The sequence below is a fragment of the Micromesistius poutassou genome (assembly GCF_964030765.1).
Source record: "Micromesistius poutassou genome assembly, chromosome: 5".
Taxonomy (NCBI): domain Eukaryota; kingdom Metazoa; phylum Chordata; class Actinopteri; order Gadiformes; family Gadidae; genus Micromesistius; species Micromesistius poutassou.
Window position 1 is genome coordinate 5,816,029 of NC_140275.1, and position 13,411 is coordinate 5,829,439.

General features: G+C 45.7%; 2 protein-coding genes across 2 annotated transcripts; one reads left to right on the forward strand and one right to left on the reverse strand.

The window, feature by feature from the left end:
- Nucleotides 1-5,997: 5,997 nt before the first annotated feature.
- LOC311342766 (uncharacterized protein) lies at nucleotides 5,998-7,945 on the forward strand (the record flags this gene model as incomplete). The annotated part of the gene is made up of 4 exons (XM_084467588.1): nucleotides 5,998-6,108; nucleotides 6,689-6,796; nucleotides 7,285-7,402; nucleotides 7,647-7,945. 4 exons carry the CDS (start codon nucleotides 5,998-6,000, stop codon nucleotides 7,943-7,945), a joined length of 636 nt encoding a protein of 211 aa, XP_084323714.1.
- Nucleotides 7,946-8,617: 672 nt separating this feature from the next.
- On the reverse strand, nucleotides 8,618-11,685 carry ppiaa (peptidylprolyl isomerase Aa (cyclophilin A)). The gene is made up of 4 exons (XM_084467604.1): nucleotides 11,525-11,685; nucleotides 9,641-9,760; nucleotides 9,173-9,345; nucleotides 8,618-8,931 (listed from the first exon to the last, which is right to left on the reverse strand). Exons 1-4 carry the CDS (start codon nucleotides 11,591-11,593, stop codon nucleotides 8,799-8,801), a joined length of 495 nt encoding a protein of 164 aa, XP_084323730.1. The 5' UTR covers nucleotides 11,594-11,685; the 3' UTR covers nucleotides 8,618-8,798.
- Between the last annotated feature and the right edge of the window lie 1,726 nt (nucleotides 11,686-13,411).

Genomic DNA, 13,411 nt, shown 5'->3' on the forward strand with positions numbered 1-13,411 from the left:
GTCCTGTCGGGCAGACCCACGAAAAAGAACAGAACAAGGGTGAGGTCCCTGATGAGCGCCGCAGGGCGTGTAGTAGCAGGCTAAACAGAGGTTAGCCTGTGGGTTCCCCACAGGTCATTGAGATGGAACCTTCTGGATGTCCGGTCACGATTCCCTTCTTCAATTTGAATCAAGAGACCATGAAGCATTTGATCTAACTTGTGAAATAGTGCTTTCAAAGGAGGGAGAGGTTTTTTTTAGTTGGACCTGGAGAAGGCTGAAATGGCCATCCTCTCTTTGAGCCTCAGACGAGGACCACGAGGACCCCTCAGTGGTACGCGTACCATAGGTTGGAAACCACTGTGTGAGAGCAGCGTTGTGGTATGGTACTGCAGGGGGTACGTGGGATTTTATTCTTGAATTAGACTAATTACAATAATAGCAACAAAAAAAAAAATGGATTGAAAATAGACAATTTATCAATATCGTTCAGTAAATAAAGTATTATGGCTTGTTATTATTTCAAGACCAGTCAAGCTTAGTGCGGTGTGATTCTTTCCATTGATGTTTTGCGTTGACTTGTGTTTGCTCAATAAACCCACTGGGAGAATAATAAGCATTGCTGACTTTTTCTCTCCACTTTCCACTCCAATGTGTATCAATCAGGCTCCGGCCACTCTTTGCTCAGCCACTGCATGTGTATGTATCTTTATTAACGATTTGCATATGAGGTGGTCCACCAAAGGTCTTAATAATAATAATAGATCTGTTTTTTTTATAGCGCTTTTCTAGGTATGCAAAGACGCTTTACAGAAAAGGAATACATACAGACAGTACAGACACTCAAACAGAAGGCAAATAAACAACACTACGACAATAGACAACACATTAAGAGACGGAGAGAGGGTGGAAGATGCCGGAGGATGATTTTCCGTGCCCCTCAATCGTCTTGATGACGATTGAGGGGCACGCATAAAGTCAGAGGTTGGGACCCCCTGGCCTAGAGGCAATGGGACAGTCAGAAATAAAGCCCTTCATGCTTTAAAAGGATACTTCTATCCAGTGTTGTGGGCTGGATGTACAGTTGGCTGAGGCGCTTGAGGAGCTCAGCTACGGCTGAAGAGGTGAAACCTCCAATCATCTGTCCTAAAGATCATGTATGTGACTGTCGTCACATACATGATAAGTCATTTCCTCCTGAATTCTTTTTGAACGGCGATACCTATAGTCTGAATATAATAATGTCGCCGCCGCTATTATCAGAATATAATACAGAAGTCTACTTATTATCAGCACATACCGGTGCAGCTATGAGTAAATGTGATGCAGTTTGGAGCACTGACTGTACACTGAATGTACACAGACTAACTGTAAACAGACTGACTGACTGTACACACACTGACTGTACACTGACTGTACACTGACTGAGTGTACACAGACTGACTGACTGTACACACACTGACTGTACACACTCTGACTGACTGTACACAGACTGACTGACTGTACACAGACTGACTGTACACTGACTGTACATGGACTGACTGTACACACTCTGACTGACTGTACACAGACTGACTACTGTACACAGACTGACTGACTGTACACGGACTGACTGACTGTACACACTCTGACTGACTGTACACGGACTGACTGTACACAGACTGACTGACTGTACACTGACTGACTAGCTGCTCAGACCAGATGACCCCAACTTGATGTGACCTCCAGGACACGGCCAACCTCATCAACACATCTTCTGAGGTCAACTTACAACTGGGTTCAACAGTCGGAGATATCAGTTCATCACTAACTAAGGTCATCTATCAACTGGGTTCAACAGTCGGAGATATCAGTTCATCACTAACTAAGGTCATCTATCAACTGGGTTCAACAGTCAGAGATATTAATTATTAATTCATTTAAATGAACTTACAGCTGGTTTTAATAATAATCAGAGATATTAATTATTCATTAACTTCAGTTATCTTACAGCTGGTTTTAATAATAATCAGAGATATTAATTATTCATTAACTTAAGTTATCTATCAACTGGTTTTAATAGAGATATATTTATAGAGATATTCATTATTATTATTATTATTCATGAACTTATTTTACAGCTGGTTCTAATAGTCCTAGATATTAGTTATTCATTAACTGAGGTTATCTTAGGTTATCTGGTTCTAATAGTCCTAGATATTAGTTATTCATTAACTGAGGTTATCTTAGGTTAACTGGTTCTATTAGTCCTAGATATTAGTTATTCATTAACTGAAGTTATCGTAGGTTATCTGGTTCTAATAGTCCTAGATATTAGTTATTCATTCCTTGACTTAAGGGAGGGGAGATCTGGTATCTCCGCTTTCCGGTCCTTGTTTCCAGTTTAGATTTGCTTTGTTTGGGTAGATTAAGGGGAAAGTACCTGGGTCCTGGCCCATCGCGGGGTGGTCCTGGGGAAATTTCTTATTTCTTTTTTTATTATTGGTTAGGTCTCCCCATGTAGTTAAACTGATGCTGCTAAACCCAGTCAAACGATTCGCTCTTTTCTCGTTGCCCTCTTGTATGTAAGCTGGGAGAGTAAGACAGCTCTACCTCGTGTCGGGTGTCTCTAACAACAAACCCCTCAACGATTCAGAGGGACTTTGACTTGACGCTAGACTCTGGCACCATGATGCCTGGTTAACCTCTGAACCCTGACCTCAAGTATGAGTATTACTACACCTGACATGGTTACTTACTGCCAGTTACATTGGTAATCACATTCTTACTTTGTTTTTATTGAACTGGGAATTGATTGCTTTTGTTTTTAATTTAATTTAATTTCTAGGTTACAAAAAATAACGGTTTTGGTAAATGCATTAACGGTTCAAATATATTCCATGGGTGGGAAGACGAGAAAACAGTTTATTTATTTATTCCATCAGATGAATTTACCATCCTTGGCATGGTTTTGATTACATTCAGTGATCAGGGGATTGTTTATGTGAATTCCCCAGATTGCAGATGTGGTGCCATCGGGTGCCTAGAGACACACCACACATCACCACACATATGGAACATTCTGAAGGTGATGATGACCCACTTGAGGCGGACACCAGATAGTGATGGAGCACAACAGCATCAGAACCCTGCTCTAACCAGCGGTCTGGGCAGGGTCCCGAGTATGTGACCACACAACCTTCCCAATCATTCCTGCGACCATTTCCAGTCCTAGCTACCTGGATTCCCCTGATGGGGGTGACTCCACAGAAAGAGATGTACTTATTGGACATGTGTTTCTCTTGGACACAAGAGAAACACAGAGCACACAAAAGGGTTTCTTGTTTTTTGGGTTCTTGGTATTGATGTTTTGAATTGTTAGGTGTAAGCTGTTAGGTGTAAGTTGTTAAGCTGTATCATGTGGGACATTGTACATTGTTTGAAATGTCATGTAAACGCATGCAGCAATCTCTTCTGTAGAGAACTTAGGTCAAGTGCTTTTAGAAGATTCTTTCTGAGTGATGTCATCTTTTGTGATCTTGATTAATGTGAACGTTTGTTATTTTGATTTGTGGGATTATAATATATAGAGAAGAGTGCCTTCTGCCCTCACCTCCTTGCCTTCTGCCCTCACCTCCTTTCCCTTTGCCCTCACCTCCTTTCCCTTTGCCCTCCCTCCTTGCCTTTTGGTCGTATCATGAAGGTTGCTCTAACTGGCTCTGCCCTGGCGGCGGCTTGGTGCTGAATAATGTGGCGTTGATGTTGTTTAGAGGTCGCTGCCTGTGTTGGTGTTTTGGTTCTGTCTCTAAAGATGGCGCCCGGCGGGATGTAACTTGACAGTCCCTATAATCACAGGAGTTTGTGGCGATGTCCTGAACTATAATAAAGCCCCCAAGAGTAGCTTGTAGAGGATGCTTTATGTCCTGTGAATGCTCTTGTTTTCCTGTTCTGCAGAATAAATATTTTGATACTTGTGTTTAAGGATAACGATTCTGATTTGTGTTTTTTTCAGTGTGGTCAAGTTCCACTCACTTATATGCAGACGTCATTTGAATTCCATACCAGTGTCCAATCAGATTACAGATTACAGATTACCAACGGGTTCTAACTGCTGTTTTCATTTCAAACCTCAAGTACATGTTTTATAGGTTAAAAGCCCAACCCAACTCTGCGCCCAAGGGCGCAGATCTTATTACAACCTGGGGGGGGGAATCAATCCCTTCAATCCCTTTCAGGCCATCACTCTACATATTTACATTTACATACGTGGAGTCGGCTTCTGTTAAATATATATTTTCAATTACATACATTTAGAAATGATTTATATTCTTGGGGGGCCGGTACATGTTTTTAAGATGATTGCGGGACACCCCCCATCCCCCCATCCCCCCGGGGTGAACGCCCATGACCCGACCCGTCATCATGTTGTCTTCAAAGCGGAGTTGCGGCTAGATCCCTCGAGCTTCAAGCCCCAGCAGTAGCAGGGGGAGGAGCCGTATGGAAGATAGGACCCGTGGAGACAGCCGAGCGGCCTCAGCGGCCTCAGCGGCGTTAAAGTGGACCTCGTCTGTTGACGCTGATGTAGCCTATACTGTTAACGCTTGTTTGATTTAAAATAGTTTTCATTATGATGTATAACCTTCCAATTGAATGTCATGAATCTACACTAATATTTCTGGATATTCAGGTTTTCATTTGTGTTATGATGTTTTTTGCTTCTGGGCCAGAATCGGAAGATGTGAATTGTGGATGGAACAGGTGTGAGAACTGGAAGATCAACCAAAAACCACTAACTGCTACTTATAATGTTCAAACGCACATTGTCTCAAGGAGTTGAAATAATCAACAGTTATTAAGCAAGTCTCAGAAACAGGAAAACGTGTCAGATGAAGTCTCATTACTTAAACCAGGTATCATGTTTGGGGTATAAATTAAGCACAGATTGAAGTACATTTTCAGAAACCAAAAATATGGTCCTAAAACACTCCCATCAGTGTCCTCAGACGTATATCTCTTTCTGGTTGCTACACACGCACGCGCACGTGCTCTCTCTCTCTCTCACACACACACACACACACACACACACACACACACACACACACACACACACACACACACACACACACACACGTCTTTCTCCTAATATCTCACACTCTCTCTGCTGAACTAACCAGCTTTGATGCCCTGTAAACAGACCTGAAGGGGGTGTGTCTTTTAACACGAAGCACGTTGCCCTCTCACGGCGGGTGCCCGCGCACACACAAACACACGCGTGCACTCTGCGTAATTGACATGATGCCTTTATCGCAACGGTTCCATCTCTTCAGTAGTGGTTCCTAGCTGGCGGGCCTCCCAGTCTTTAGTGGTTTCCTATATCAAACGCTTGGTGAGTTGTGAAGTGGTGTGAACTTCAGATGTCTGCGGAGCCCCGCTACACCTGAAACACTTCTGAAGGACGCACGCACACGCACGTACGCGCGCCGGACGTTTCCGGAGCTCCCAGGAAGGAAGACTTGTCTCATCCTCTCCGACTGATGCGGTTAGGGGTTGAAAGAGTGTTTCCTATTTAAAAAAAATGTATTTCAAAGCGCCTCAGAACGGGGCGGATTAAGCGCTAATGATGCGAGGTTGCGGCGGGCTTTGGCAGAGTGCGGGTGGGCGGTTCGGCGCGCGCATAAAGGTCGGTCCCGGGACGTCGCTTCTTCAGAGGAACCTGCAGCCCCCCATCCCAACAGCCCAGGACCGGCCTAGAATACCGACATACAGGAACTCGGCTTATACATTGTTATCATTGTACGTACACTGCCTGTGAATGAATAGGCTGTGCATCAGGCGTATGTGAAGTGTTTATTTCCGTGACTAATTCTATTCCCACGGATAAGTTGGACGGGAGTATAGGCTGTAGGAGACCCGTGTATAGGCTGTATACACTGAAGTAGGCCTATAGGCTGTAGGAGACCCGCAGGACAGCAGCTTTCAAGCCGAGCTCCACGACAGACCCGACCATAGACCTGACCAGACCTGACCATAGACCTGACCATGTGGCAGACTGCGCTCACCCTGCTCGTCACCTACTCCCTGGGGATGGCTGTGTGTCTGAACTCCAACGGGATCCGCAGCTCTAAAGAGATCCTGGAAAGCTTGGAGCAGGTAAGAAATATATTAATGTACTTTTACTGTGTGCCTGCTATGTGGATACAACAGTGTCGACTGTAGCCTTGTTATAATAATATACTGCTCTCCTAGCCTGTACACTACTGCTGCTATTATTTACTAATAGGCAAGTTACTACTACTATACTACTTTTGCCTATACTAACTATAACTAGTTCCAATCTAAATTATAGACTATGATACAATTATGTTTACTATGTGACACAATCTATAAATAAATACAAAGACAATCCCAGGCTAGTCTACTCTTTATTGTTTATGGGAAATGGCCAATAAATGTCAATATTTTATTGTTGACTTTAAATGTAGATAAAGGTAAACATCTGATAGCATCGACATTGACTTCAATACTTTGTATTGATTGGTCGTGCTTCACGCCCTGAGTGGCTATAGAGCTGTTATGGTTCCCCACTAGCCAATCTCCTGATCCCCTACAATAACACATGAAACGGGACAATGTATTGGTGGGTTGGTTGAAACATATGGTGGACATTCATGATTCTGTCCTGAAGAATAACCGTGGTCAAACTGTCCCTGTCGTCCTGCTGTCCCCACAGACAGACCCGCTCCCCAGCAGCAACACATCAGACACATCAGGGACCACCCTCACCCTGGCTCAGGACCCCCAGAGGACCTGCTCCACGCCCGGCTGTAGCGCCCCAGAGGTGAGGGGCCTGTCTGATCTAACAGCCTACCTATCTATCTACCTACCTATCTGTCTATTTACCTACCTGTCTGTCTGCTTGTCTGTCTGTCGCCTATTATATCTATCTATCTATCTATCTATCTGGCTATCTGTCTGTTTGTCTGTCAGTATATAGCTATATTTTTATCTACCTACCTGTCTATCTGTCTATCTGTCTGTCTGTCTGTATATATCTATATTTTTATCTACCTACCTGTCTGTCTGCTTGTCTCTCTCATATATCTTTATATTTATCTATCTATCAACCTTTTTATCTTTCTCTCTCACACACACACTCTATGTCTATCTCTTATCTATCTATCTATCCATCTATCTATCACTCTATATATCTATCTATCTATCTATCACTCTATCTATCTATCCATCTCTATCTGTCCATCCATCTGCCTCATCTTACTTTAACTTACTTTACCTTACTCTACCTAACTCTACCTCACTCCTTTTCAGAAGGAAGAATGCAGTAACCGCTCTCGGAGGAGAGGCACGTCCACACAGGACAGAGAGGCGGACAGACAGGCCAACAGACAGGCAGACAGCGAGATCAGCGTTGGCAACAGGACAAGAGGTAAAGACATCAAGGAGCTGCACGTCCCTTAGACACAGTGTTCTGTTTTGTTGTGCAGTCAATCATTATCACCCAGATCATGCCTTTAGTGTTAAAAAGTGTCAATTATCAATCAATTATATTTATACATTTATATAAACGGCTACTAAGACACAACAGATGGAATCAATCGAAATCCCATTTAAGCTAAATCCTCGATGTGCTCATCAAACTGATGTTTCCGTGTGTTCGGTGGTTGTTGCAGGCAGCTGTGTGCGCACCGGTGACTGCCAGCCAGGCTTCTGCTGTGTGCGCTACCTGACGGCCAAGCGCTGCCAGCGGGTACCGCTAGAGGGCGACGCCTGCCTGCTGCCCGGCCGCTCCAAGCGGCGGCGCAACCTGGAGCGCTGCAGCTGCGGCCAGGGGCTCTACTGTAGCCCGGCGGGACCCACGGTGCCCGGGGCGGCCAAGAAACAGGGCGTCTGTCTGAGCCGACCCGGAGAAGGCCAGAGGAACACAAGGCCTTCTGGGAAGAGTAGGAGAACAGCGGAGGGTGGCTGCTGAAAGACTGTACACCCAACAAACTTTTACATTATTAAGGTGGACTGCATTGGATGTCAGAATCAGCAATATACTATATACTCATATTTAATATCCATGAACACGACTTCCGGCTTGTTTTTAGATCTGTCTCCAAACCTGATTTTCCCAGTCAATCACACCAGTAGGCCTTATTAATCTAATAAAAAATGCTTTGTAATTTCTGTGGATCTACGAATGTTCATTACCCCCTTGTGAACGATTGTTGCAAGATCTTTTAACATATTCTAAATATATCTTTTTGAGTTGCCCGTTCTAGGTCATCATTTTCAAAATAAAGACCTTTTAGTTAGGGTAAGCTGAAGTTGTGCTTTGCTGTACATTTCATAAATCTGTGAGGTACCATAGTGATAGTGTCAGTCCAGTGACTACAACTAGAGCCCTGTGGGCCATGAAGACAATCATGGATAAACACAGATAGCTTAGCTTTTTTTTGTATGTGGTGCAATGTGATATCTGGACCACAGCTTTTTGCTGTTACTTTATTGACGAGACATTCTTGGCTGAGGAACACATTCCAGTTTAAGCTTTAGCTCTTTAGTTTACCATAGCCCACGCAGACTTGGTTGAACCACTGGCGGTCTGTGGAAGAGAAACAGTGGAGCTCTACTCGATAGTGAAAACAGCACACATACAGCTAGGCAATTTATTTTATTTCTCTTTAGTGAACAAAAAAAAACCTGTCGGGACTTTCTGGAAATCAAAAAGGCAAAAGAAACTTCTAAGGCAAAGTCACGAATGTAACAACATTGTTTGAAGGGGACAGGGGGGACGGGGACGAGGGGACACAACAGGAACACTGATGTACGTCCGGGCCTCAGAGCTGCCCGCAGTCTGACACGGTGATTTTGCCCGACGTGCTGCCGCTCTGGGAGCCGTAGCACTCCACGGTTTTAATGACGTCCATTCCCTCCACCACGCTCCCGAAGACCACGTGTTTCCCGTCCAGCCTGCAGACAGACGGGTGTCAGAGATGTGAAACGGCCCTTAGTGCACATCTGTCCCTCTGTCTCACACGACAGACTCAACAGGCAAGGGCTGAAACATGGGAGTGACTACTTCTCATTGGCTTGTGTGAGTTGCCACCGGCACTGCTGGTGGGCATGCGTTACACGTCGTGACTTTGTGGAGGTTATAGCCTTTAACTTGCAGTACAGAGGATAAAGGACCCTGCAGTGGGTGAGCACTCACCATGAGGTGATGGCCGTGCAGATGAAGAACTGGGAGCCGTTGGTGTTGGGCCCGGCGTTGGCCATGGACAGGATGCCGGCCCGGTTGTGAGTCAGGTTAAAGTTCTCATCTGCAAACTTGTTTCCGTAGATGGACTTCCCCCCGGTTCCGTTGTGGTTGGTGAAGTCCCCTCCCTGTGAATTGCGTTTTTTACAGTCAGTACAACGAACCATCAGAGGCCCTAGTAACAACAAGCTCCGGGAACCAAATGCATCGTTGACAAGCAGTGGTTTGACCAATGCTGTAGGGCTGATCTTGTGCAAGCGGTCCTCGTTATTCAGATTCCACTGCTCTCATCACAACAGCCCTATGAAATTTGTTTTATTTTTTATCGCCTTGCGATATTTCACCACAGTAGCTGGTAGTTTTGGAGCTAACACAAGACGTAGCCCGATGATCCACTGTACAGCACTATGTACGCGTCCTCACCTGGCACATGAACCCGGGGATGACGCGGTGGAAGGTGGAGCCCTTGTACCCGAATCCCTTTTCTCCGGTACAGAGCGCACGGAAGTTCTCTGCGGTTCGGGGGACCACGTCCACGGCAAGCTGGAGGAACGAGAGAAAAAAGACAAAGTCACGTTGTGTACTTTTTGGTTTAACAAGTGCAACAAAATAAAGGGAAAACATGCTTCAAGTAAAGCCCCGCTAAGAAAGGTATATTCACTGAATGGGCAGCAATCGTCCCATGAAAGAGTTATAAATAGGCTACGCACATGGACGAGTGCAGAGTTTCAATGCAGCACGACGGCTGTTGTGCATGCACCACCATGCGCGCATGTCAAGTTCTGGGGGGTGAGGGTGGGGTTCGGCAGAACCCTGTTCCATTCTGCTCGGGGTCAGTTGAAAGGCAGTCAGTATAGCCACAATGGCGTGTACACTCTAAACGAAGCAGGTGAGCGCACCTGTAATGCAGATTATAAAATAAAGTATAAACCCTCAATGATTTGAGTCACGCTTCCTAAGAACACAAAATGGCTGTAGCGACAATGACACTGGCCTCCCTGGTCAGTCCACCTGCACACAAAGCGCACAGGAACCACATCTTGGAACAGGTTGTCATTATTACGCATGCACAGCAGTGACGTGACCATTGTTCACCAGACGAGCGGCGGGGATCGTGACCATGTACAGAGTTCCGCAGCATTTCAGAGTCAGCCACACTTGGCCCCTCCCTGCAGGATCAGGCCACATGGAATTTTCCAGAACCATTCCGCAACTTCCTCAAGAGCGTCACCAAGAACCAAGCACTGCCACATATAAACTGCGCATAACCACCCGGTCCAAGTTGGATAAGATGCCGACACAAACTTTCGACAGGACGAGTTGGTAGACACGGACAAGGCCCTTCTGGCGGGTTAAAGAGGCCTCCACGCGGGTGACTTTTGGTACATATTTGTAATAACATAATCATGACTTAACCGATAGGTCACCGGTCCGGTGGATTGCACACTACGAGACAGCCAGACACCAATACACTACTAGGGAAATACTTCTCCATGTCTCAAGAAACCTGATAACGGTTCCAAACACACACGCGCGCGCGCGCGCACGCGCATACAAAATATAAATAGAGCAGTCCGCACAGCCATACCACCATGCGTTGCGTTTAGGCCTAATGCAAACACAAAATGGCTGAAGCGACCCCTCAAATGATCGTGGCCAACACAATGAAGAAGCAAACGGAGAGCAGATCTGCGAGCCTTATTGTAACTATTAAGTGATTCCGTACAGGGAGCAGAGGCCTGACATGGTTCGGAAGCCTGGACCAGAGCCAGCTCCAGAGAGCCGCAGGATTACCAGCATGCTGCGGCTCGCTCCGCTATAATCATTAGCCATGATGGCACCGATCCATGACTGCGGCTCCCAATATTGACCCTAGTCAAAATCATACGACTCAGTCCAAACAAAGTTCACCAATCCAATAGAGGCCGTGCACTCTCTCGCGCAGCGTGCGCAGGTTACAGCAAACATGTGATCGGGTGAGAATCGAAAAATGAATGATGCACAGATTGCGGCATGTTTCCTAAATGCGCCAGTCTGTTATTCCCTGTGAATAATGCATAGAGGAGTGTTGCCCTGAACACGTGCTGCGCACGGCTGACTCAGGACCGGCTGACAGCCCGCTGCATTAAGACTTTTTTTTTGTGTAATTTACTGCACCGCCCCATCATAGTAAGTGACCGTTACAGGAGGGAATATAATATGGAAAGGACAATTGCGCCACACTACATTCTTAATTGTTGTAGAAAACGAACAGTTTACACAGATCAACACGCAACATCACCCATTGAATAAAGAAAAAGGTCTTACCTCCATGACCACTCGGCCGAGGGGGGAGCCGTTGTGGGCGAGGTCAAAAAAAACTTTGGGTCTGGACATTTCGCAGAATGAAATGGGTAAATGTACAATATAATTATTCGAGACCACACCAAGTGAACCGCAAAGAACCGAGAAAAACGGAGGTACGGGGATAAAATTTATATACCACAAAATGGGCGGTCTTGAAAACCAGGACAGTCCAATTAAAATGGCCCTTTTTGAGTGACATGCCATCAGGCCAACTAAACGCCAGCATGGCAGGACTCATCCTCGGCTGTGGGTGGAGACGTTTTTACTGCGTGCTTGATTTAAATATCCGGACCCACCAGTGCAGTGTGGTAGTTCATTGATTCGATGACTTCTCATATACAAGTAGTTTAAAGCCCACCCTCCCGGTGCACCGAGGGAGGCGAAACGACCGGAGTGATCCTGAAGCAGCGCGCCTGAGTTAAGTGACAGTCCGGGCGTCCATTCAGTGCGTAATGCCGCTATTCCGCATCGGGTCCGCAGTCTGGGCGCGGTCGGTGCTCTCAACCATATGGCTCTCAGCATTAAAAAAATAAGAAACTATTATAAAAACATTTCGGGAATGATGTAATCCGCTTCGTGAACTAACATCATCAGACTTTCTTCCTGGCCCCTGTAATCTACTGCGGACCAGAGGGCCTTCTCATCCACCTTTCTCATGATTGTGTAGGTGCCTAATTTATAATTAACCTATTACCGATACTGAATGCTTGGAATAGCTTGTAAACGCATTGGGATATTAGATTAAGGCCAAGTCCACACGTACCAAAACGATCTTTTTTTTCTCCGTTTTCCCTGGCATCGTATCAAGAACATTTGCGTCCACACGGATCCATCTCAATACGACTCAACACGCTACTTGTTCCAGGCGTATAGGTGGCGCTGTTTTAACCCTTTTGATCGTCTCAATTGGCGCACGCATGGCTGTTGTTTGTTTGTAAAATGTGGCTTATGTGGTTGTCCATCAGTCTTTTTTTCTCAGCGTGGTGGCACAGGAGCATAATATTTTGCGTAGTGGTGGGCCGTTATCGGCGTTAACGTGCTGCGTTAACGCGAGACTCTTATCGGGCGATAAAAAAAATATCGCCGTTAATCTATTCTCAAAGTTGAACTAACCAGAAGCTGAGTGTTTAATAAAATATACTGTCCATAATCGCGCCATATGCTGGAGACAATGTAGCAATGATAATAGAAACAACTTGGGTGAGCGATGACACGTTTTGGGTTGATCGTGACATCAGAGCGTCGAAATAGTTGGTGTTGTTGTTGTTGTAATAATCCAAATCTTCCTCCGAGCTACCCGCCTTGGTACGGCGGTAGGCGGACGCGTACCAGCCGTCTGCCGTCAACGCCGCCGCCCCGGCTGCCGCGACGCGCACCGGAGACGAGCGTGCCGTGGACCTGTAGCGAGAGCACGTCCCGGCGCCGTTATATTTTCCCGCGTTTGAGTTTGTGATAGTAAGCGTGTAGTAAATTATACTAGAGTTTGTGATGCATTTTGGAAACAGGAGATGAGCCCCTGGTCTAATGCGCCACCTGGCTTGAGAAACCCGTTCTCAAAGACTTACTTTTAGTCATTATTTAGGTAGCACACACATATTATGAATGCCTTCGGCAGAATTCAAATGAGCCATTTTAATATAGATTAATCTAGATTAATTCCAAGATTAATGAGGTTACAAGAGGTTACGCTCGAGGGGTGTGGCGATGACATCATCGAAACGCAAGTATGCGTTTTGGCCGTCCAGACGAACACTCAAGGGCTGCGTTTGTGAATTTATTCACCCTGGGACCTGGTTTCAGAAAAGTCCGTTTGCATGCGATGCGTTTACAGGATTCGTTTGGACGATC